The sequence below is a fragment of the Entelurus aequoreus genome, linkage group LG01 (assembly GCF_033978785.1).
Source record: "Entelurus aequoreus isolate RoL-2023_Sb linkage group LG01, RoL_Eaeq_v1.1, whole genome shotgun sequence".
NCBI classification, from domain to species: Eukaryota; Metazoa; Chordata; class Actinopteri; order Syngnathiformes; family Syngnathidae; genus Entelurus; species Entelurus aequoreus.
Window position 1 is genome coordinate 3375331 of NC_084731.1, and position 22531 is coordinate 3397861.

Consider the following 22531-nt stretch of genomic DNA (forward strand, 5'->3'; position numbering starts at 1 on the left):
TTTTTGAATTTAGCCAAGACTTTGCTTCTCTTAATCGGATTGTTTAACCCATTAACATTCAATGACACCACCCTTACTTCATTACTTTGCATAAAGGTTTTCCTTTCGTACTTTTTCTGTCTTCCCTGTATCACGTCTGTTGCATGTTTCAGTTAAATTTTTTTGAATAATGAAGAAAATAAAAATAAAAATAAAACAAGAAACAAAAGATGACCCCCAAGGTACAGAGGCTCGCTCGCGTGATCCTCTCCAATCCTCAACCTGGCTAGCTTTAACCATTTCCTATCTCTATCGCACAGCGAGCGACTCTCCTCTACACAGGTCCCTCAACCATAACATTGTGAGTTAGAATAAAAGAAAAGATAAACAAAAACCCCTAAGAGGGTATATAGGAGAAAAGTCAATGTTCCAATAAGAAAACAAAAAGTATCAATATCCACGGTTCATGATTCTATATCAAAGTTAAATCCCTGGGATTATATCTATATCAGGACAGAGAGCATATTCCTAGTTATACTACCTAGTAACCAGTGTTCTTTTTTGAACATGAGAGACAAAAAAACAAAACAGAAAAAAACCGGTAATATATATGCGGACCTATATGTGCACATACATGTAAATACATATACGCACTCACCCACAACCCCGCATATATTCACTTGAAAAAAGGAATGTGGTAGTATTCATTTCGCATATCAAACTACTTCCATTGCACCAGGGTACGTATAGACCTGTCTCCCGAGCGCCCCAACGGGCGCCACCGCAGCACCACAACACTAAACCGGCTGTCGACCCAGCTACGGCAGCACCCACCACAGCGCCCCGGAGACAAGCCCACCGGGGACGAGGACAGGGGAGCCCCTCTGCGCTAGCATGTCCAGTGTAAAACAAAGTCAACAACTTATCCATAATATTGATGTATATATAGATCGGTCTCATCCTCAACATATATGCAGTACAACTGAGTAATAAAATAGAAAATAATAAAAAATATAAACAAATAGAAAAATATAGAGGGAGAGAGGGAAATAGGTGGTGAAAGCAGAGACAACAATCGAGCTGAGACGAAGGGGAAATGCCTTCCAGATCCCTCTTTTAGTACACAAGAGTATGAAAAGATATTCAAGTTGAACCCTGTACAGATCAGGTTCCATAATGTTTTGTCGCCTGTATGATATCCAATGTTCAACCAATTTAGTCCCTTAAATATTATACATTCTCCCTTATACCGTCATCTTTCCTCTCTCCCTCCGTGGAAAATATAAATAAAAAAGGTTTACCGTAAAATACATAAAGGATCATTACAAACATGTAGTGCTTCTAAATGTTTATCAGATACCCACGTAAAATCCCATTCACACATACATATGCATACAAAAACATGCGAACTTGCCCACATTCCCACAAAAGCACCCACACACGATCCATGTCCTGATGTGGATACTCACGCACGCACCCACACACATATGTATGAATGGATACACACACACGCACACACCCACACACACCCACACCCACATACACACACACACACACAAACAGAACAAAACAAAAAAAAAGGTTTGTATTCTATCTGATTCCAGATCTAATATCTTATAGAATGAGAGTTCAAACATAGACTAAACCAATAAACCATACCAGCGTTTCCCTTATTTCCCCTGACCATCCCCCTCCCCCCCGTGAGTCCCAAGTTCTTGCAAAAGTCCAAAAGAAAGTAAATCTCTGTCCGTTTCCCATCCGTCTATTCCCTTCAATGTGTCCATTTCCTTGGCAGGCAACCGTGGATGTGTCTATTTACATAAGTGTCAGTTGTAGTGGTGTTCTTACCCCATTTCTCGGATCAATGCTACTCAGTACCGTCATTCTCGTCCAGAGCCCCCATGTTGTCTCCGGACTCGCTGCCGCTGCCGCCGTCTTCTTCTTCGCCGTCGTTCACCTCGTCGTTATATTCTCCTTCCACGCTGATGCCTCCCATCGCCTCGTCCTCTCCTCCCGGACCGTTCTTCCCGTGCGTTCCATCCTCTTCGTTGCCTAGTCCAGCGCCGTTCTCCTCCTCTCTCTCCCGGCCGGTGTCGCCTCTCTCCTGGGTGGTGGCGCGCCCTCTTCTCGCTGGTTTGGTAGTTGTGTTTCTCTCCATGTCCGGGAGTCTGGCTATACGCCGGTCATAGAATCGTTGTGCTTCATCAGCGGTCTTGAATGCATGCGTTTTGTTTTTAAATTCCACCTTTAAAACAGCTGGAAAGACGAGGCGGAATCGGACATTCTTCTTCCACATTTGAGCTTTTACCTTGGTGAATGTGGCACGAAGTTTCACAGTAGCTGGCGCATAATCTGGATAGAGCATAATTTTCTGTCCCTTCCATTGTAGCAGGCTCATGTCTGCCCGTAGTGCACGCATCTTGTCCTGAAAGTAATGGAAGCGGACAATCATCACTCTAGGCCTCGGGTTGGGCCCCGGATTTTCCTTGCCGATCCTGTGCGCTCTGTCTAGTATGGGTGGCTCGGTGAACACGTCCCCAATTACTGTGGCAAAAAAGTTTTGCATGAATTGAACACAGTCGTTCCTTTCCCCAGGACTCGGTAGTACGTTCGTGACGCGCAGGTTGCAGCGTCTAGACCTGTTAGAGGCGTCTTCCATGCGTTCGTTCAGTGACTCGTTCTGGGTCAAGAGCTGCTCACATATAGCCTCAAGAGCGGTGACTCGTTCAGTTAGCTGCGTTGCGTTTTCTTCCAAGTCGACGATCCTTTTGCCTTGATCCTCCACAATTATCTTCACTTCATCCATGGTCCTCTTCAGCGGAGCTATTATATTCTCCATTGATGCGGTCATGAGTCGGTGTAGGCTCTCCATTTCTGGGGGTAGGCTGGCTGCGGTCATGCTACCAGCATTAGCCTCTTTAGCAGCTACAGAGCTACCAGCTGGAGAGGCTAAGCTAGTCCCACTGTTTGTAGTGGTAGTTTTACTATGCCGAGTAAAGTGCGCCTTTATCCCCTGCTGTGGAGTTTTGCCGCCCCGCGAAGCCATAGTGTGCCTATAATCACTTATGTTCTCCTTTCAGCTCGAATTTCCTCACAATATGTGGTTTTTATACAATTTGAGTGTCAAATTCACGGAGAGTCGCTCGGACGCGTCCTCCCTCCTTCACATCTTAACCGGAAGCAAATGATCTTTTATTTAAAAAAACAAAAGGGATCTGAAAAGATTATACAAAAAGGTCAAACGGTGTAATTTCTTTTATTGCATTTGAGTAAAGTAAGGCATTAGAAACATAAAGGTAGTGACAAACCAAGTGATTACAACAAAACTATTATTGCATTGTGAGTACGCCCGTCTTGTACCCCAGTCAAAAAAAAAAAAACGTCATGTGACGGAAAACGTGTTAAAGTGCAGAATGTCATTACGTTTGCAGCATAGTAAACATTCCACTGCCTTTTGTGATATTCCTTTTAGGCAGTTAATTACCCTTTTTTGACATTTTGGCATGGAGAATAAATACAGTACCTACTGTAGATGTAAACTTCCCAGAGAGCCCCAGCTACCAAGAATAACAGAAATAGTATCTATGGTGTCATCACAGCTGCATTGACAGGAACTCCAACATCAAAGAAAATAATGACGCAATTTAAAGTCAGGCAGTTAAACCATTTAGAACTAAGTATTGACACATATGTACCGTAATTTCCGGACTATAAGCCGCTACTTTTTCCCCTCGTTCTGGTCCCTGCGGCTTATACAAGGGTGCGGCTTATTTACGGCCTGTTCTTCTCCGACACCGACGAAGAGGATTTGGGTGGTTTTAGTACGCAGGAGGAAGACGATGACACAATGATTAAAGACTGACTTTTCATATACCGGTAGGCTGGTTATTTTGATAACGTACAGGCGAGCACTTTGTATTACTTTGCAGCGTTGTATTATTTGTACTCTGCACGAATGCTGTTCGCCATGTCAAAGATGTGAAAGTTTGATTGAATGATTGAAAGATTTATAGTTAATAAATGGGACGCTTTGCGTTCCCAAACAGTCATCTCTGTCCCGACAATCCCCTCCGTGGTAGCAGGAACCCCTATATACTACGCTAATTACACTATATACTACGCTAATTACACATCAAAACTCTGCGGCTTATAGTCGGGTGCGGCTTATATATGGAGCAATCTGTATTTTCCCCTAAATTTAGCTGGTGCGGCTTATAGTCAGGTGCGGCTTATAGTCCGGAAATTACGGTAGTTCAATATGGAGAAAGGTGTTTTTTCCCCCCGGAAACAGGACGGCAACTTAAATATCCATCAGTGTTTGTTTTTTTTCCATACTCATACAACTTTCACAGCTCTACATGAAGGGATAGGACGATCATTTCCTTGCACGTTGCATGCCACTGTTAACCAGCAGGATGCTGAGATGAAGACTGCAATAGAAAGATGTCAATTATGACATCTGTAAACATTCAGGTTCAGTCATGAGGTTTTGGAAAATTGCTCACAATAAAGAGCACATAATACAATAATAATCTCTTAAACTATTTTGGTTTCTTTCAGGAGGAATGAAATGCTGAAACCAACACGATGAGCTTGAATAAAATTCCTTAGCCAGCTGGATGATTTGTAATAATTGATCATCTTTTCGTATTGTATTGTTTAGAATGTGGAAATGCTGTTTGTGTAATACAACCTGAAAACTATGAGGTGTGTGGTCATTTGTTACCACTCACGTATCCAGCATGAAATTTGACTAAAACAAAAAACAGCAGAGCTGCAGGCACAGTTGAGCGGGCCCTGGCATCGCTACGCAAATCAGGGTTTCTGCCAGGACTCACTCAAGGAAGGGACATCATGTCGTCAGGGTGGCATCTTCATCATACACCCTGATTACTATTCAAGTCTGACCATGTGAAAGCAAAGTTGTTCAGGTTTGGTATTGCTGAGCTAGGCATCAAAGCCTCCTCTGACATCTCATGGGAGAGCCCAAAATACTTCACAATTTGTGTGTGTTGTATCCGTAATATTAATTTGGGAGAAGTATAACCACAGTTTTTGGCGAAAAATGGCCAACTTCCTGTATGTCTACAAACATGAGCTCTTGAAGCTATTCCTGAACCAGATTTCGTGACGGTCCATGAAACAACTGTCAGGGGCTGATTTTTAACGTACACTATATTGCCAAAAGTATTTGGCCACCCATCCAAATGATGAGAATCAGGTGTCCTAATCACTTGGCCCGGCCACAAGCGTATAAAATCAAGCACTTAGGCATGGAGATTGTTTCTACAAACATTTGTGAAAGAATGGGACGCTCTCAGGAGCTCAGTGATTTCCAGCGTGGAACTGTCATAGCATGCCACCTGTGCAACAAATCCAGTCGTGAAATTTCCTTGCTCCTAAATATTCCAAAGTCAACATTCGGCTTTATTATAAGAAAAGTGAAGAGTTTGGGAACAACAGCAAGTCGGCCACCAAGTGGTAGGCCACGTAAACTGACAGAGAGGGGTCAGCAGATGCTGAAGCGCATAGTGCAAAGAGACTTTCTGCACAGTCAGTTGCTACAGAGCTCCAAACTTCATATGACATTCCAATTAGCCCACGTACAGTACGCAGAGAGCTTCATGGAATGGGTTTCCATGGCTGAGCAGCTGTATCTAAGCCATACATCACCAAGTCCAATGCAAAGCGTGCGATGTAGTGGTGTAAAGCACGTTGCCACTGGACTCTGGAGCAGTGGAGACGCCTTCTCTGGAGTGATGAATCACGCTTTTCCATCTGGCAATCTGATGGACCAGTCTGGGTTTGGAGGTTGCCAGGAGAACGGTACATTTTGGACTGCATTGTGCAGAGAGTGAAATTTGGTGGAAGAGGAATTATGGCGTGGGGTTGTTTTTCAGGAGTTGGGCTTGGCCCATTAGTTCAAGTGAAAGGAACTTTGAATGCTCCAGCATACCAACACATTTTGGACAATTCCATGCTCCCAACCTTGTGGGAACAGTTTGGAGCGGGCACCTTCCTCTTCCAATATGACTCTGCACCAGTGCACAAAGCAAGGTCCATAAAGACATGGATGACAGAGTCTGGTGTGAATGAACTTGACTGGCCTGCAAAGAGTCCTGACCTGAACCCGATAGATCACCTTTGGGATCAATTAGAACGGAGACTAAGAGCTAGGCAATCTCGACCAACATAAGTGTGTGACCTCTCCAATGCGCTTTTGGAAGAATGGTCGAAAATTCCTATAAACACACTCCGCAACCTTGTGGACAGCCTTCCCAGAAGAGTTGAAGCTGTAATAGCTGCAAAAGGTGGACCCACATCATATTGAACCCTATGGGTTAGCAATGGGATGGCACTTCAAATTCATATGTGAGTCAAGGCAGGTGGCCAAATACTTTTGTCAATATAGTGTATATTAACTGTATTTTGAGTTTTTTTTCTTCTACAGAACTGCTGAAATGTGACATTTTTCACCAGGCCTTAAGCACTTTTATGCACATTTAAGGCCCTCAGAAATGCAAGGAGAAACAGAGAATATAATAAACATTGTTCTTTTGTTCCCTTATAAAGCAAGTGTGGTCGCTCATCCGGGTTGGTAGATGTGGGGAGGGAGACAACATGGGGAACTGAAGAGTTTTTTAGGGATTTTTTGTAACGTACAATCTGTCACAGGGTGTGATCCAGCTCTTGGAAGATCTTCTGAAGCATTTTGCCAGGCTTACATCGTTTGTTGTCGTGAGCACATTTGGAAAATATGACTACTGTAAGTAACAAGGAACTGATCTTTAGGGATTTTCATTTTACACTCAACAATCCAAATATTGTTGTTCTGGTTGTTGCTTGGCACGAGCGGTGATTATTTTGGGTTGCTGCACTTCCTCAGTGTAGCAGCATGAGGAGTCCTAGCGGGAGTACGAAGCTAAGCGACCAGGTTATTAGAACAGAGGGAGCTCTATTTTGCCCCGTCTGTTTCTGAGCACAGGCCTCGCCCTGGTACCCGCTGTAGCACTGGCACTGGAAACGTTTGCGCAAAACCGCCAGTTCGGCCTTGCCGAGCTCGCCACTTGCCTTTAGGCGGCCGCCCTGGCGGCTGATAGTGTGCTGAGAGGCGCTGAGGTGGAGGTATGCGTCGTCGTCCGCCCGCTTGCGCAAACAGCGGCCGTGGAGGTGGCACAGCGCCCGGCTGCACTGCTCCGCCGCCGTGGACACGTTGAGCAGGTAGTGGCCCAGCGGTCCCTCGAGATAGACTTTCAGGGCCGAGCAGCTGCTGTTGCTCGAGTAGGAGGAGTCCCCCCAGAAGATGACGCCCGCCGCTCCCAGTGCCACGCTCTCACCAATGGTGGACACCAGATCAGTCTAGGAAAAAGGCACACACAAAAATGACAAACGACAGGGCGCTTCATATGAAATGTTTACCACAAAACATGTTCCTCGCCCCTTCCTGCTCCATCACTTGTAAGAATATAATGACACATTTCTCTAGACATTCTCATTGTTCCCCATGGTGTGCAGCATTAGTGCTGGTCTTGTAAGAAAAAAAAAGAGGTACCGTATTTTTCGGACCATAAGGCGCACTTAAAATCCTTTCATTTTCCCAAAACTTGACAGTGCGCTTTATAACCCGGTGCGCCTAATGTACGGAATAATTTTGGTTGTACTTACCGACCTCCAAGCTATTTTATTTGGTACATGGTGAAATGATAAGTGTGACCAGTAGATGGCAGTCACACATAAGAGATGCGGGTAGACTGCAATATGATGGCAGTCACACATAAGAGATACATGTAGACTGCAATATGACTCAAATAAACAACACCAACATTTTATATGTTCCATTGAAAATATAGAACATTACACACGGCGCTCAAAAATCTATCAAAATGTTTTAGTACGACTTTGGTAAGCTATGAAGCCTCACCGCTTGATGGATTGTACTGTGCTTCAACATACGAGTATTATTATGGTGTGTGTATAAGGTAAAACTTATTATCTGGCGTTTTGTTTCGCAATATTATGCAATAGCAACTTTTCTTACCTTCTGGTACCTGCTGATCTGTATTTGTAGTCCATGCCAACCCCGTAGTCAATAAGTTTCTTCTTTTTCTCTATCTTCTTGTTATGTAACATTCATCCTCCGCTGTTGCCATTTCTAATATAAAGTAGTGTAAAGTTCTTACCTATATCTGTCAGTAAACTCGCCATGAAAGCGCTAAAACATACCGGTATCGTGAGTTTACATTATGCACCCAAGGAACTTTAGTTATTAGAGAGTTCCGGTCGGACGGTTTTTCACGGGACACATTTCCGGCATTGTTATTTCCCTTTTGAAGTAAAGTCTGAATGTCATTAAAACAGTTAGCTCCATCTTTTGACACTTCTTCCACTCCCGTCCTGGCACGCTACACCGCTACAACAAAGATAACGCAGAAAAGACCGAAGATGATCTGTAAAACATAATCCTGAGATCGGTAGGTTGGAGTTCAAATCCCAGCCGAGTCATACCAAAGACTATAAAAATGGGACCCGTTTCCTCCCTGCTTGGCACTCAGCATCAAGGGTTGGAGTTGGGGGTTAAATCACCAAAATGATTCCCGGGCGCGGCGCCGCTGCTGCCCACTGCTCCCCAAGGGGATGGGTCAAATGCAGAGGACAAATTTCACCACATCTAGTGTGTGTGTGACAATCATTGGTACTTTAATCTTTAATAACCTATGCAACATTTTGACCAAAGAACCACCATTACATGTTATGTAGACCACAAGGAAGTGTTTTCCTTTTAGACAAAAATGAAAATAGACCTGACTAGACCCGCTCATCGGCAGTGCGCCTTATAATCCGGTGCGTCCTATGGTTCGGAAAATACGGTACCAGTGATGACACAAAGAGGAATTGTGATAACCATAGAACACCATGTTGTCAGTATCTCATCTTGTATAACAATGATTGCACACTAATTGATTTCTATTTTTCAAGTTAGACAATGTTAAAAGTTTGCTAGTTTAATGATGTGTTATGGTGGACTATATCATAATTACATGCAGTATGAAAGCAATTCATACCTTCACATTGCAGCCACCATTTTACCAAAACCATTAGAGTAGTCTGTGTAAAGCTTGGACATGTTCACTTATGAGGTGTACTCAAATTTAGACAAAAATGTTTGTGTGTTGACTTGATTTTAGTAGACATGTACACCGTTATACAAGCTGTACAGTGACTAGTCCAAAGTATATCCAAGTTTATTTCCTACAGTATTGTCCCTTGATAAGGTATAACAAAATGGTGAATCCAATGTGAAGGGTAAGAAGGGATTTCATTCAAATAAGATAATGACTATCAGGATTTTATGCTGCCGGTTCTGATACCCATTACTCATGAGGGAGATCGGCTGAGACTAATACCGATACCAATTACATGTATTAACTGTACATTTTAAAGTGTATTTATTATGAGTGCTATTGACAGTTTAAAGGCCTACTGAAACCCACTACTACCGACCTCGCAGTCTGATAGTTTATATATCAATGATGAAATTTTAACATTGCAACACATGCCAATACGGCCGGGTTAACTTATAAAGTGCAATTTTAAATTTCCCGCTAAACTTCCGGTTGAAAACGCCTTTGGATGATGACGTATGCGCGTGACATAGCCAGTGAAACAGAAGTATCGGTACCCCATTGAATCCAATACAAAATAGCTCTGTTTTCATCTCATAATTCCACAGTATTCTGGACATCTGTGTTGGTGAATCTTTTGCAATTTGTTTAATGAACAATGAAGACTGCAAAGAAGAAAGTTGTAGGTGGGATCGGTGTATTAGCGGCTGGCTGCAGCAACACAACCAGGAAGACTTTGACTCGGATAGCAGACGCGCTAGCCGACGCTAGCCACCGACCGCACGGATGATCGTTGTGAAGTCCTTCGTCCTTCCGTCGATCGCTGGAACGCAGGTGAGCACGGGTGTTGATGAGCAGATGAGGGCTGGCTGGCGTAGGTGGAGCGCTAATGTTTTTATCATAGCTCTGTGAGGTCCCGTTATACTAAGTTAGCTTCAATGGCGTCGTTAGCAACAGCATTTTTAAACTTCGCCAAGCTGGAAAGCATTAACCGTGTATTTACATGTTCATGGTTTAATAGTATTGGGGATTTTCTGTCTATCCTTCCCAGTCATGGGTTTATGTATTTTGTTTCTATCTACATTTGAGCCCGATGCTATCACGTTAGCTCCCTAGCTAAGTTAGCTTCAATGGCGTCGTTAGCAACAGCATTGTTAACCTTCGCCAGGCTGGAAAGCATTAACCGTGTATTTACATGTCCATGGTTTAATAGTATTGTTGATCTTCTGTTTATCCTTCCAGTCAGGGATTTATTTATTTTGTTTGTAAATGCAGTTAAGCACGATGCTATCACGTTAGCTCCGTAGCTAAAGTGTTTCGTCGATGTATTGTCGTGGAGATAAAAGTCACTGTGAATGTCCATTTCGCGTTCTCGACTCTCATTTTCAAGAGGATATAGTATCCGAGGTGGTTTAAAATACAAATCCGTGATCCACAATAGAAAAAGAAGAGAGTGTGGAATCCAATGAGCCAGCTTGTACCTAAGTTACGGTCAGAGCGAAAAAAGATATGTCTTGCACTGCATTCTAGTCCGTCACTCTAACGTTCCTCATCCACAAATCTTTCATCCTCGCTCAAATTAATGGGGTAATCGTCGCTTTCTCAGTCCGAATCGCTCTAGCTGCATTGAAAACAATAGGAAAATATGAGGAGGCGATCAACTGACTACGTCACGCTACTTCCGGTAGGGGCAAGGCTTTTTTTTATCAGAGACCAAAAGTTGCGAACTTTATTGTCGTTGTTCTATACCAAATCCTTTCAGCAAAAATATGGCAATATCGCGAAATGATCAAGTATGACACATAGAATGGATCTGCTATCCCTGTTTAAATTTTTAAAAAATCATTTCAGTAGGCCTTTAACAATATCAACACAATATTTAAACCAGTTTCTGATTCTTATTTATTAATTTTTTTACATACAATTGTTTGAAACAAAGTCAATAGTACAAGGAGCAGTGTTGTTTCAAGCTAGGTTAGCTTAGCTATCTGCATGCCTGCTCTTAGCTTTCTGTGTGTAACATGTTAAGCCCCGTACTCCAGTAATAATGATACTTAGAGAGAACTGCACTTGTTTGGAATTATGCTTATCATTCACAATCTTTATGTAAGCTAAGCACAAGTTTTTCTTTTTTTATACATTCTAACTCGTAAAACAATGCGAGCAAAAAGTCTGCTTACAATGGAGCCTATGAGAGTTGCTCTATTCCGCCTTTTAAGCGCTTGAAAAAACATCCAAATACCTCCATCAAGGTTTTATATGCACGCTGTGATAACGTATTATTTACATATTTTGCAAATTTTAAGCATACGGCTGTGCATTAATTTCAAAAACGCATCACGACGTTCCCTTGAGAGCCAACGAATACAAAACATCACTTACTGTATAATGTCTGCCGTCAGTAAGATGCCGATTGTTAGGTTGTTGATATATTCCCATTTAAAAGTAAAATGACTCACAATTCCCACAAAAGGTTTAAAAAGGGGATGGAGGGGTCTGGAACCAGGCGTCTTTTCTCTCTTTCTCACCATTTACAGGTCTAAATTGGATGCCAAAGTTCAACAACTTGTCAGATTATGTCCTCATCATTCTATCAAGTAAGAGGCATTATTTATGATTAAAGAATAAACTTCCACGAGCACCAAGGCGAGAAAGCAGCTCACCGGCCGATGATGTCAACACAGCGATACAAGCTAGTTAGCTCTCTGGGATCACGGTGCCATTATAGTGTCTGCGTTAGCACTTAAAATAACAATAACACTTTTAAGGCTGAAACGACGCGTCGACATGGTCGACGTCATCGGTTACGTAAATACGTCGACGCCGTTGTTGTGCATCGACGCGTCGCATATTTACGTCACACTACCGTCATGGCGGACCGCAAAGCAGACGATCAAAACAGACGATGCGAGCGGTGCGAGCGAGGGGGGAAAAGCATGCCAAAAGTGGTCAAAAGTGTGGGAGTATTTCAATAAACGGCCTAATAATGTTGTTGTATGCACACTGTGTCGAGCGGAAATGGCCTATCATAGCAGCACAACGGCTATGAACGAACATTTGAAAAGAAAACCATCAACTAGTCAATCGTCCGCGCGAGCATACGTTGTCATCATTACACAAAAACATGAATGTGTCATTTGTATCTGCTAGGGGTGTAACAGTACGTGTTTTGTATTGAACCGTTTCGGTACGGGGCTTTCGGTTCGGCACGGGGGTGTACCGAACGAGTTTCTAAGCTAAAGCTAACTTTAGCTGCTAAAGTCTTACCAAGCTGCTTCGCTCCTCTGCCTCTGTCTCAGCATGCAGCATTGTCCCACCCACACAACCATCTGATTGGTACACACGAAGCATTATCAGCCAATCAGCAGTGTGTATTCAGAGCGCATGTAGTCAGTGCTTCAGCGTGGAGCAGATAGGTGTTTAGCAGGTGAGCATCAGGCAGCGGACTCTCCCCAAATGATAATAAACACCTCCCAGTCAACTGCTAGTAACATCACTATGAGCCCGTTGACCTTCTAGAAATATAAACTGCAGCTCAGCTCACTCGCAGTCCTGGCTTGAGGTGAAGGCTAATTACCTCTCAGTTCCAGCCACATCGACCCCTTCTGAGCGCCTATTTTCAGCTGCTGGGAATATTGTAAACAAGAAAAGAACCAAACATGTAGACATGCTAACCTTTCTTCATTACAACTGTTAGTCACTCACTGGAATGAGTAGAATTGGTTATTGTGTACTGTGTTGGACTGGATGTTTATTTTGCACATTTTAAAAGCAATACTTAATGTTTACAGTGCTCCAGAATATTTAGATTGGCACTTTTTTGTATTGGATGTTTATCTTTATTTTTGCACATTTTAGCAAACAAGCAATACTTTCACTTTTGTTGAAATGTTTACACTGTTGTTACAGAATATTTTGTTTTGCACTTTTTTGTATTGGATGTTTATCTTTATTTTTGCACATTTTAAAGCAAAATAAGCAATACTTTTACTTTTGAAATGCTTATACTATTGCAGAATATTAAGATTTGCACTGGATGTTGACTTTTATATTTGCACATTAAAAAGCAAATAAGCTACTTTTAATTTTGTTAAATGTTAAAAGTTTTAAATGTTTACATTGTTACAGAATATTTAGTCATGTTGTTGTCAATGTTGACTGAGTGGCCATACTTCTTTTTTTTTGTAAATAAAAGCCATGCCTTTTGAAAAAACGGGCCTACATTTATTTTTTCATCTTCATTTTGAATAAAAAAATAATCGGTAAAAGGAAAAATAATCTATAGATTAATCGAAAAAAAAAATCTATAGATTAACCGATTAATCGAAAAAATAATCTATAGATTAATCGATAGAAAAATTATCGTTAGCTGCAGCCTTAAACACTTTGTTAAATTTCAAGTCACGAAATGTAAATGGGGTATTGTTGGTGATTTTTGGATGGTTATTTAGAGGTCTCAATGAGCGGGATAGAGGACCTCCCATTAAATCCATTGTAAGTGGACTTTTATTTATGAGTTAGAATGGTTTACAAAAAATATATCTGTATTTTCTTACATAATTGCGAACATACAAAAAAGTGCAGTTTCCTTCTAAGATACTGAGAAATGCAGTTTACTTTCCGTGATAAAGGAGACTACTAGTTCAGGGAAGCGGCTACACACAGTGTATGGAGACACAATTAGCTGCGAGGCACTTGTCAGCATTTGTGCGGCTCGGCATTTGTGATCGTCATTAGTCGGCAATGGCTGATGACGTACGTTTACACCGCTCGACACATCTCTACTATATTGCGTTGTATTATGTTATTGAGTTATTTTCTGTAAGATTAAATTACTACAAAACATGTCTGCTGAAATGTGAGGTGTGTACTTCATTGTAATGCATGAAGTACAAGCTGCTAAAAATGTATTCAATTGCTGAATGTGTCTAGCTATCTGACAAAGTGTTAAAAATGTGCTCCACATTGCCCCTAATACAGTGTTTTTCAACCTTTTTTGAGCCAAGGCACATTTTTTACGTTGAAACCGGCAGAAATCATTAAAAAAAGTTGTTGTCGCAATTGTTGGATATGAATTTAAACCATAACCAACCATGCGTCAATATAGCTCTTGTCTCAAAGTAGGTGTACTGTCACAACCTGTCACACAGCGCCGTGACTTATTTGGAGTTTTTTGCTGCTTTCCTGTGTGTAGTGTTTTACTTTTTGTCTTGCGCTCCTATTTTGGTGGCTTTTTCTCTTTGTTTGGTATTTTCCTGTAGCAGTTTCATGTCTTCCTTTGAGTGATATTTCCCGCATCTACTTTGTTTTACAAATCAAGAATTTTTAAGTTGTTTTTATTAACATTGTTGATTGTCATGTCATGTTCGGATGTACTTTGTGGACGCCGTCTTTGCTCCACAGTAAGTCTTTGCTGTCGTCCAGCATTCTGTTTTCGTTTACTTTGTAGCCAGTTCAGTTTTAGTTTCGTACTGCATAGCCGTCCCTAAGCTTCAATGCCTTTTCTTAGGGGCACTCACCTTTTATTTATTTTTGGTTTAAGCATTAGATAACTTTTTACCTGCACGCTGCCTCCCGCTGTTTCCGACATCTACAAAGCAAATAGCTACCGGATGCCATCTACTGATATGGAAGAGTATTACACGGTTACTTTGCTGAGCTCTAGATTTGTAAAAAATATTTTTAACCCAAATATGTGAAATTATATACTCTCCCACAGCACACCAGACTGTATATGGCACGGTGGTTGAAAAACACTGCCCTAATGGTTGCCGGTTGTACTCCGTGCTTGTGAAGTCAAATTGGACATTAGGTAATTAGGTGCTCCAACTAACCTCAGTGAGGAGGGTCATCTGGTTCATGTACGTGGGTCGGGTGTAGACAAAAACAGGGCGTGCTAATCCATCACCAACAGACGCCAGGCGCGTAGCCTCCTTCACCCTGTTGCGCACAAAGAGGCGGCCATGCTGAGTGGAGTTCAGCACAGATCCCATGTAGATGGACGGGAAGAGCGCCGTGCACTCCATCCACAACCAGTTGAGCTGGTCGTTGCGGGCCATCTCCAGTGCAGGGCAGCGGCCCGTGTAGTTCTTCAGGCCACTCCTGTAGTCGTGGTTGTAGCAATCCGGAAACAGGTAGAAGCCCCACAGCTGATTGGGCCTCAGGTTCTTCGCCAGCTTCAGAGTTTCCAGCATGAATTTCTGAGCAGACAGCTCAAACTCCTGCTGGGCCACCTTTGCAACTTGCTCCTGGCTCCATGTCGGGTTCTTCTTCAGCACCATCTTCCGGGACTGACTGCGATAGATGTCTTTAGAATCCCAATTCCTGATCCACAATGGCCGCCACTCCTCCCAGTCGATGACAGCCAAACCTTTGGCCTTAGGCTCACGTATGTACTTCTGCACGCCTTCCGGCATCTTTTCGTAGTGTTGGGTGATGCTGGCGAGCTGCGGGAGGCCCCCGTTGACTGCGGTTTCGTCCTGTTCGTAGTAGGGGTACAAACCGAGGCGCTCCTTGTAAAATATAGTGAGATTTTGCCGGGTGAAGCCCTCGTTGGGTGAGGCCACAATGTGAAACCGCTCCAAAGGTAAAGTGACGCCGTGGCGCGGGGCGCAGTCCTGCGTGGGGGCATTCCAGACAAGAAGAACGGGCGTCTGGGAATATAGAGGCCATCTTGTTTGCTTTGCATGCGTCACGCACACACCTTTCCATGTCGTTATCGCCGTTAGGATCAAGCAGTGCAGCAAAAAAGCTGCCATGGCCAACGCTCACCTTTGCTCCTTTGACACTGCAATCCAACAAAACAATCATTATGCAACCAACCATACCACTCAGTTTGTCCTTTAGGGTTAGGTTCTCCAGTAATGCAGGGATTCTGTTATTGGCTTTCGACAGAAATTAATGAACTTGTCTTTTACAGGACAAGTTCCATCTGCTGCCATTTTTACACGTCAGTTAGCTGCAACCCTGTTATTATACTAGTATGCTTTTATTCTGTTGCCTGACTTTATTGGCCGGGTTGAAAGGTGCTATCGATCATGAAAGTCAGTTATTGTTCCTGTGCTAGGGGTTGGGGGAAAATATCGATATGACAATATCGCGTACATTTTTATATCGATATTATTTAATTCAACTTTTATTTTTGTTTTGGGTCGATTAAAACTTAAGGACGACTGCCGCAGCGCAAAGTGTTGCTGTACTACTACCTCGATGTGCAGGGGTTAGTCCTGAGTAGGATCGTAATGATAAACCGCGGTGAAACTTCCCACGGTTAGTATTACCGCTTTATAATAAATTATTGTAAAACCATTATGGATAACTGATAAAGTCACGAACCTAGCTCAAAGCCTGGTGTTTACGCTCACGTCACGTAACTCTGACGGCATCTTATTTGATTTATAGTTCTTCTGTAGGGGGGTGGCGCCAGACTTGTAATTGTCTTCCAAAACACAGAGTCTTCAGAAGGAGCAACTGCAGCTGTTGTTGACTAGATCAGTATTTTTCAACCTTTTTTGAGCCAAGGCACATTTTTTTCCATTGAAAAAATCCGGAGGCACACCACTAGCAGAAAACATTAAAAAATGAAACTCAGCAGTTGATATTGACAATAAAAAGTTGTTCTCGCAAGTGTTGGATATGAATTCAAACAATAACCAAGCATGCATCACTACAGCTCTTGTCTCAAAGTAGGTGTGCTGTGACTTATTTGGAGTTTTTTGGTGTCTTTCTGTGTGTAGTGTTTTAGTTTTTGTCTTGCGCTCCTATTTTACCAACAAAACAGTTTTCCTGTTTTGTTGGTATTTTTCTGTAGCAGTTTCATGTCTTCCTTGAGCGCTATTCCCTGCACCTGCTTTGTTTTAGCAATCAAGGCTATTTAAGTTGTCGCTATCCTTCTTTGCGGGGACATTGTTGATTGTCATGTCATGTTCGGATGTACTTTGGGGATGCTGTCTGCTCCAGACGCTGTAAGTCTTTGCTGTTGTCCAGCATTCTGTTTTTGTTTACTTTGCAACCATTTCAGTTTTAGTTTCGTTTTGCATAGCCTTCCCTAAGCTTCAATACTTTTTCTTAGCGGCACTCGCCTTTTGTTTATTTTTGGTTTAAAGGCCTACTGAAATGATTTTTTTTTTATTTAAACGGGAATAGCAGATCCATTCTATGTGTCATACTTGATCATTTCGCGATATTGCCATATTTTTGCTGAAAGGATTTAGTAGAGAAAATCGACGATAAAGTTCGCAACTTTTGCTCGCTGATAAAAAAAAAGCCTTGCCTGTACCGGAAGTAGCGTGACGTCACAGGAGCTAGGATTCCTCACAATTCCCCGTTGTTTACAATGGAGCGAGAGAGATTCGGACCGAGAAAGTGATGATTACCCCATTAATTTGAGCGAGGATGAAAGATTCGTAGATGAGGAACGTTACAGTGAATGACTTGAGAGGCAGCGATGGACGTATCTTTTTTCGCTCTGACCGTAACTTAGGTACAAGCTGGCTCATTGGATTCCACACTCTCCTTTTTCTATTGTAGATCACAGATTTGTATTTTAAACCACCACGGATACTATATCCTCTTGAAAATGAGAGTCCAGAACGCGAAATGGACATTCAGTGCCTTTTATCTCCACGACAATACATCGGCGAAATGCTTTAGCTACGAGCTAACGTGATAGCATCTTGCTTTAACTGCATATAGAAACAAAACAAATAAACCCCTGACGGGAAGTATAGATAGAAAATCAACAATACTATTAAACCGTGGACATGTAAATACACGGTTAATGCTTTCCAGGCTAGCGAAGGTTAACAATGCTGTGCTAACGACGCCATTGAAGCTAACTTAGCAACCAGACTGCACAGAGCTATGCTAAAAACATTAGCTCTCCACCTACGCCAGCCAGCCCTCATTTGCTCATCAACACCCGTGCTCACCTGCGTTCCAGCGATCGGCAGAAGGACGAAGGACTTCACCCGATGCGTTTGGCGGCCCGGAGACGTAGGAAGTCAAGGTGAAGTCGGCGGCTAGCGCGGCTAGCGCTCCAACAAAGTCCTCCTGGTTGTGTTGCTGTAGTCCGCTGCTAATACACTGATCCCACCTACAACTGTCTTCTTTGCAGCCTTCATTGTTCATTAAAAAAATTGCAAAAGATGTCCAGAATACTGTGGAATTATGAAATGAAAACAGAGCTTTTTGTATAGGATTCTACGGGGTACCATAACTTCCGTTACTCGGACTTCGTCACGCGCATACGTCATCATACCGCGATGTTTCAGCCGGATATTTCCCGGGAATTTTAAAATGTCACTTTATAAGTTAACCCGGCCGTATTGGCATGTGTTGCAATGTTAAGATTTCATCATTGATATATAAACTATCAGACTGCGTGGTTTCTAGTAGTGGCTTTCAGTAGGCCTTTAAGCATTAGATACATTTTTACCTGCACACTGCCTCCTGCTTTCGTTTGCATATTGTGATCACGACAAACCATCGTCGTCTCGCACAACGTGTTCCCGACATCTACAAAGCAATTAGCTACCGGCTGCCACCTACTGATATGGAAGAGAATAACATGGTTACTCTGCCGAGCTCTAGACAGCAACGTCACTCAACAACGGCACATTATTTGCGGATTATAATTACTGGTTTGCAAAAAAATATTGTTAACCCAAATATGTGAAACTACATAATCTCCTACGGCACACCAAACTGTATCTCACGGCACACTAGTGTGCCGCAGCACTGTGGTTGAAAAACACTGGACTAGATAGATACGATAGACGACAACCACAACAACATTGACATCCTTGTCTACACTGGAACTAACCATTCTGAATCATCAGTTTGCTTTAACGGATGTTTACTTATAAACCAGAGGAAAATACTTTCAGCCCTTAACCAACCACTGCTTTATTACTTTAACAATAGGGCCTACCGTTAAAGACAAGAGTATAAAAGCTACTGGTAATGTATCACGAGTTTGTTAGAAAATGAGGATTATTGCAATAAAATTAAAAACTTTATAAAAAGTATAAAAATTATATTGAAGATGATGATTGAAATTATAGATTATATCAAACGGGAATTCAAACAATCAATTTAAAATTCAGGGAATGTAGTATTACATTCAGTAAAGAATTTAAGAAAAAGAAAAGGAGTTATGAATGTAATTGTCTTCAGGAAGTAAGCAAATTGTGCATTGATGTTGGTGTTAATAAGTTAAAGTTAAAGTTAAAGTACCAATGATTGTCACACACACACTAGGTGTGGTGAAATTTGTCCTCTGCATTTGACCCATCCCCTTGATCACCCCCTGGGAGGTGAGGAGAGCAGTGGGCAGCAGCGTGGGCAGCAGCGTGGGCAGCAGCGTGGGCAGCAGCGTAGCCGCGCCCGGGAATCATTTTTGGTGATTTAACCCCCAATTCCCCAATAATACTTTAAAAAGTAACAAATTCATAAAACAACAATGTAAGATGGATAAACCTTATCTGGAAAAAGCAAAAGGGGCCTTCATAAGGTCACGTGCTAAATGGACTGAGTAAGGAGAAAAATATTCCTACTTCAGTAGTCTGGAGAAGAGTAGACAACAGAAAATTCTATAAATAGTTTATTAATAAATGGAAAAGAATACGAAAACGCGAAAAGCATCCAAAAAGAGATTTTCTCCTTTTATTCCAAGTTGTACTCTTCAAGTGCTCCTTAGACTAGACTACATGAATACCTTTTTTCAGAAAATGCAAACATTTATACCACAAATAGACGACTTTTTCAAAGTCTTATGTGAAGCAGAACTTAAAATAGAGGATTTAAATTTAGTTGTCATGAAAATGTCCACAAATAAATCACCCGGCACTGACGGACTAACTGATCAATTTTACCAATTATTTTGGAAGGATTTAAGGCACATTGTATACAAAGCATTATCAATGTGTATGCATAAAAACAAGAATTAAGTACAAACATGAAGTAAGGTCTAATTACCTTCATGCCTAAAACTGGCAAGGATAAGAGAATCCTCAATAATATAAAACCAATCACTTTACTCAAAAATATTGATTATGACATTTTTTCAGGCGCTATTTGTTCTTTGTTATCACTATTTGTATCATATTTGTACATATCATATTTGCTGATGCTGTTGTGTTGTTGTGGTTGTTATTGTTGCTGTTGTCTCTCTGTCTTATGCCCCTCTTGTCCCCACTTTTCCCCCCTCTGTCTTCCTTTTTTTCTCTTTCTGTCCCCTCTTGCTCCAGTCTGGCTGTGCCAAATATTAATACAAATAAGGCAACAAGAGAAGTATCCCACACTTCCCTTTTGTAAAGTAAATCTGTACAGGAGATATGGCCATCTACATCAACAATATGGTTTTCCTCAGCGACTGGACAGAAAAGAAAAAAAAAATCCCGATTGAGAATTCTCAAAGCGCTTTGAGTACCTTGAAGGTAGAAAAGCGCTATACAAGTACAACCCATTTACCATTTCTAATTTATTTTAATATATATATATTATATATATATATATATTATATATATATATATATATATATATATATATATATATATATATATATATATATATATATATAAGTTTTTTAGAACCAAATTAACCCTTTAGATATTTTTTTAACTTTTAGTGAGCTACTCAAAATCAACTAGCGAGCAACAGGGATGAAACTACAATTATCAATATATTTGAGGAAAAAGCAAATGACTGTTTTGCGCATTGTTCGAAGTCCAATTTAGAAATGTCCATGTTCCATTATGTTGCTGAGATTGAATATATATTTTTCTGTGGCTCCCTACCTGAATGTAAGCTGCAGCAATCAACCCAGGCAGTTGACAAGAGAAGTATACATGCATAATAAATATGCTCACCTTTGCTCAGTCTGCAATAAAAAAAATATACGACCCTTACACAACGACTGCTCTGATTTTCCCTTGATATCAATAGGCGGTATTTAAATTGTATTAAAACATCTTGTTGTGATAGTGACGGGAATATTACAGGTTTTAGTGAATGTCAATGAAAAAAATGTGCAAAACCTGTATTGCAATTTGAATGGAAGCACTATGTTAATCATTAACAGTCCATGAACGCATCATCTGCGTTTTAAGGGTATTTGAAATTAAATAAATAGTAAAATTCGATTCAAACCAAACAATTTTAAACTGTGGGTGTAATCCACCACATATATTAACATTCTTAACTATATTCGGTTGAACTTAACCGACCTTCTCTTGTTTAGCAAATATGCTGAGTTAGCTCTAAGTGTAGTTTCCTCGTTTTTGACTGGTTGAGTTGCTTCTACTCACCAACTGATAAATGACTTCTCCGCCGTCCTGCCATGAGAGAAAAGGCCGTCATACTTGTTTTTTTTAGTCCATGTTGGCGATTCTTTAACGGTATGGTCTCGCTGAGGGGGAGACCGCGGCAGGAGAAGGTGAAGAGCCGAGCAACGTTGTTCATTGACCAAACCTTTAATGGCGATCCAACGATCAAGGGTGTCACGGTTTTGAAGATAAATACAGCGCTCAATTCACGCTATTCTGGATCATAAAATATTGCGTTTATCATTTTTAATCATATATCTTGCTAAATGTATCGTCCTTTGGCATACACATAGCACAAATTAGCGCTAATTTGGATATTACCTAATAATAAGCCCCCCTTACTACACATCTATTAGTATGGTCCTCACTGGTTGCTGTGTGTTAACTCCGATGATACAACTTCCGGTGCCCCTAAAGAAAAAAAGGTTCCTACTTTGCGAGGACATGTGATTTCCTTTCTGCATTGACCTACAAGCAGCAAAATAATACACATTTGTATCTAACTATATTAAAAATATATTTAAATTGTATTTTATTAAAATTTTAATGAAATTACTTTTTATTTAAAATTTAAATATAGTATATTTTATATTTCTATTATATTTATTTCTCCACATCGAGAGGAGCCAGATGAGGTGTTTCGGGCATCTGGTCAGGATGCTACCCGAACGCCTCCCCAGGGAGGTGTTTAGGACGCGTCCGACCGGTAGGAGGCTACGGGGAAGACCCAGGACACGTTGGGAAGACTATGTCTCCCGGCTGGCCTGGGAACGCCTCGGGAGGGAAGTCTGGGCTTCTCTGCTTAGGCTGCTGTCCCCGCGACCCGACCTCGGATAAGCGGAAGAAAATGGATGGACGGATACATTTTTAAAAAATCACAATTTGTCTTCTATTTTATCTGAACATATGCAAGTATTTAGATGATTATGAATGTATTTTGCATTGTCATTAAAACATCCAAATCATTGGTTTAATGGCACACGCAAAGTTTCTTACCAGCAGCCTGTCTGTCTCAGCGTTATCTTCAGGAGGTAGAAAAGGTCTTGTGAGTTGCACCTGATGCTCGTATTTAAATATCCATCGGACTCTGCCTCCTGCTACCAT

The 22531-nt window shown here is 41.5% G+C and overlaps 2 protein-coding genes across 4 annotated transcripts; both read right to left on the reverse strand.

The window, feature by feature from the left end:
* Nucleotides 1–1277: 1277 nt before the first annotated feature.
* Nucleotides 1278–3140, reverse strand: LOC133647043 (uncharacterized). The gene is made up of 2 exons (XM_062043102.1): nt 2288–3140; nt 1278–2191 (listed from the first exon to the last, which is right to left on the reverse strand). Exons 1-2 carry the CDS (start codon nt 3023–3025, stop codon nt 1847–1849), a joined length of 1083 nt encoding a protein of 360 aa, XP_061899086.1. The 5' UTR covers nt 3026–3140; the 3' UTR covers nt 1278–1846.
* A 57-nt stretch (nt 3141–3197) lies between these two features.
* LOC133647051 (hyaluronidase-2-like) lies at nt 3198–22488 on the reverse strand. Of its 3 annotated transcripts, XM_062043126.1 has the most exons (4): nt 21410–21592; nt 20900–20982; nt 14936–15888; nt 3198–7338 (listed from the first exon to the last, which is right to left on the reverse strand). In XM_062043126.1, the coding sequence occupies exons 3-4, from the start codon at nt 15857–15859 to the stop codon at nt 6862–6864; spliced, it is 1401 nt and encodes a 466-aa protein (XP_061899110.1). In that variant the 5' UTR covers nt 15860–15888; nt 20900–20982; nt 21410–21592; the 3' UTR covers nt 3198–6861. The 3 variants fall into 3 exon arrangements, with proteins under 3 accessions (XP_061899110.1, XP_061899102.1, XP_061899095.1); XM_062043118.1 differs by lacking the exons at nt 20900–20982; nt 21410–21592 and adding an exon at nt 22424–22488; XM_062043111.1 differs by lacking the exon at nt 20900–20982.
* Nucleotides 22489–22531: the final 43 nt, after the last annotated feature.

Excerpts from the sequence above, each read along its gene's own strand:
- LOC133647043 (XM_062043102.1), bottom strand. The coding sequence starts at position 3,025 with ATGGCTTCGCGGGGCGGCAAAACTCCACAGCAGGGGATAAAGGCGCAC. Across the intron at positions 2,192-2,287 it reads TTCGTGCCACATTCACCAAG|ACCGCTGATGAAGCACAACG; the intron begins GTAAAAGCTCAA and ends CATGCATTCAAG.
- LOC133647051 (XM_062043118.1), bottom strand. The coding sequence starts at position 15,859 with ATGGCAGCTTTTTTGCTGCACTGCTTGATCCTAACGGCGATAACGACA. Across the intron at positions 7,339-14,935 it reads AGATGACCCTCCTCACTGAG|ACTGATCTGGTGTCCACCAT; the intron begins GTTAGTTGGAGC and ends CCTTTTTCCTAG.